At 40.7% G+C, this 2,500-nt stretch overlaps 1 protein-coding gene across 3 annotated transcripts in view; it reads right to left on the bottom strand.

Annotated features, from left to right (window-relative positions):
* slc46a3 (solute carrier family 46 member 3) overlaps positions 1 to 2,500 on the bottom strand; it is a 23,717-nt gene that overhangs the window by 1,344 nt on the left and 19,873 nt on the right. For all 3 annotated transcript variants that reach the window (XM_042311586.1, XM_042311587.1, XM_042311585.1), the window contains one exon: positions 1,682 to 1,838. In XM_042311586.1, the coding sequence (XP_042167520.1) occupies positions 1,682 to 1,838 (157 nt within the window). The remainder of the gene's footprint in view (positions 1 to 1,681; positions 1,839 to 2,500) is intronic.

Raw genomic sequence — 2,500 nt, 5'->3', positions numbered from 1 at the left:
GGCAGTACAGCAGTAGTGTATTAGTATAGCAGTAGTATAGGGGTAGTATAGTAGTAGTGTAGTAGTATAGTAGTACAGGGGTAGTATAGCTGCAGTATAGGGGCAGTACAGCAGTAGTGTATTAGTATAGTAGTAGTATAGTAGTAGTGTAGTAGTATAGTAGTAGTGTAGTAGTATAGTAGTAGAATAGGGGTAGTGTAGTAGTATAGTAGTAGAATAGGGGTGGTGTAGTATTATGGGGTAGTGCAGTAGTATAGGGGTAGTACAGCAGTAGTATATGGGACAGTATAGTAGGGGTATAGCAGCAGTATAGTAGTAGTATAGGGGTAGAATAGTACCAGTATAGCGGTGGTGTAGAGGCAGTAGTGTACTAGTATAGTAGTATCACTGTAGTAGTATAGGGGTAGTATAGTGTATAGTACTGGTATAGTAGTAGCACAGGGGTAGCATGGTAGTATAGGGGCAGTATAGTAGCAGTATCGGGGCAGTATAGGGGAAGTATAGGGGCAGTATAGGGGTAGTATAGGGGCAGTATAGGGGCAGTATAGGGGCAGTATAGGGGTAGTATAGAAGTAGTATATAGGTAGTATATGGGTAGTATAGTAGTGGTATAGCGGTAGTATAGTGGTAGTAAATGGGTAGTATAGTAGTAGTATAGGGGTAGTGTAGTAGCATAGTAGTAGTATAGGGGTAGTGTAGTAGCACAGAGGTAGTATAGTAGTAGTACAGGGGTAGTATAGTAGTAGTAGTACAGGGGTAGTATAGTGCTAGTATAGGGTTAGTATAGTAGTAGTATAGTGGTAGTATAGGGGTAGTATAGGGGTGGTATTGTAGTAGTATAGGGGTAGTACAGGGGTAGGATAGAAGTAGTATATGGGTAGTATAGGGGTGGTAAAGTAGTAGTATAGGGGTAGTATAGGGGTAGTATAGTATTAGTATAGAAGTAGTATAGGAGTAGTATAGAAGTAGTATAGTAGTAGTACAGGGGTAGTATAGTAGTAGTATATGGGTAGTATAGTAGTAGTATAGGGGTAGTATAGTGGCAGTATAGGGGTAGTATAGAAGTAGTATAGGGGTAGTATAGTAGTAGTATAGTAGTAGTATATGGGAGGTATAGTAGTAGTATAGAAGTAGTATAGTAGTAGTATATGGGTAGTATAGTAGTAGTATAGAAGTAGTATAGTAGTGGTACAGGGGTAGTATAGTAGTAGTACAGAGGTAGTATAGTAGTAGTATAGGGGTAGTATAGCAGTAGTATAGCAGTAATATAGTAGTAGTATAGGGGTAGTAGAGCAGTAGTATAGTAGTAGTATAGGGGTAGTATAGTAGTTGTATTGGGGTAGTATAGAAGTAGTACAGGGGTAGTATAGTAGTAGTATAGAAGTAGTATAGGGGCAGGAGAATAGTGGTAGTATAGTAGTAGTACAGGGGTAGTATAGTAGTAGTACAGGGGTAGTATAGGGGTAGTATAGTAGTAGTATAGAAGTAGTAGTACAGGGGTAGTATAGAAGTAGTATAGGGGTAGTATAGAAGTTGTATTGGGGTAGTATAGAAGTAGTACAGGGGTAGTATAGTAGTAGTATAGAAGTAGTATAGGGGCAGGAGAATAGCGGTAGTATAGTAGTAGTACAGGGGTAGTAATAGGGGCAGGAGAATAGGGGTACTAGTATATAATACTCACGCTAGCATTGCCAAGGGGATGACACAGAGTCCAGCAGACAACAGGAAGCAGAATCCAGGGTACCAGGTTACCGTGGCAGCGTAGAGACTACTGAACACAGCTATCGCCACACTAATGCTCACACTGTCCAGGCACGCCAAGCACGCAAACAATGCTCCTACACACACACACACACACACACACACACACACACACAGAGGAAGACATATACTGTCAGATAAAGAAGTTCAAAGCTACATTAAAATACTGTAGCCTAACGTTACCACATAGGTAAATCACCCTACATTAAAATACTGTAGCCTAGCGTTGTGAGACATGTCATAATGGTTGCCTTGCTTCCACGTTATTGCCACAAGTTCCATGGTTGCCATAGCGCCGTGAGGTAGCCAAGGCAGAGAGCTCTGTAAATATTGTACATATTTGATTGTTTTTTTTAGTGTTGTTTTTATAATTGTATATTTGAAAATCAACTTTTTTGGTTTTTGATAACTTGTTGATAGATTGATTCACTGTAATATCTGGCGGTGACTGATTATGACGTTATGATATTGTGTTTGGCTTGCCTAGCTAGCTAGCTTGCTAATATGATTTGAATGACGCAGCAACACCAAATCAACAACATCGGTTTCGGCCCCCTTTTGCCCCATTTCCTAGAGGAAGTGGAGTGCGGTGTGAGGTGATACAGAGGCCTGCTTCTTCGTAGGAGGCATTTCTGAACCGCTGCTGAGGTGTGGTGGTCTTACTGGATTATTTAAAGTCACAAAAAAACATTACCCAGGTGATTGCTACATCTCAGTAGAGGACGATCCAGCCTAGCTA

The sequence above is a fragment of the Oncorhynchus tshawytscha genome, linkage group LG33 (genome assembly GCF_018296145.1).
Source record: "Oncorhynchus tshawytscha isolate Ot180627B linkage group LG33, Otsh_v2.0, whole genome shotgun sequence".
Lineage (NCBI taxonomy): Eukaryota > Metazoa > Chordata > Actinopteri > Salmoniformes > Salmonidae > Oncorhynchus > Oncorhynchus tshawytscha.
Note: the sequence above shows the minus strand (reverse complement) of the source record. Positions and strands in the feature narration are given on the sequence as shown.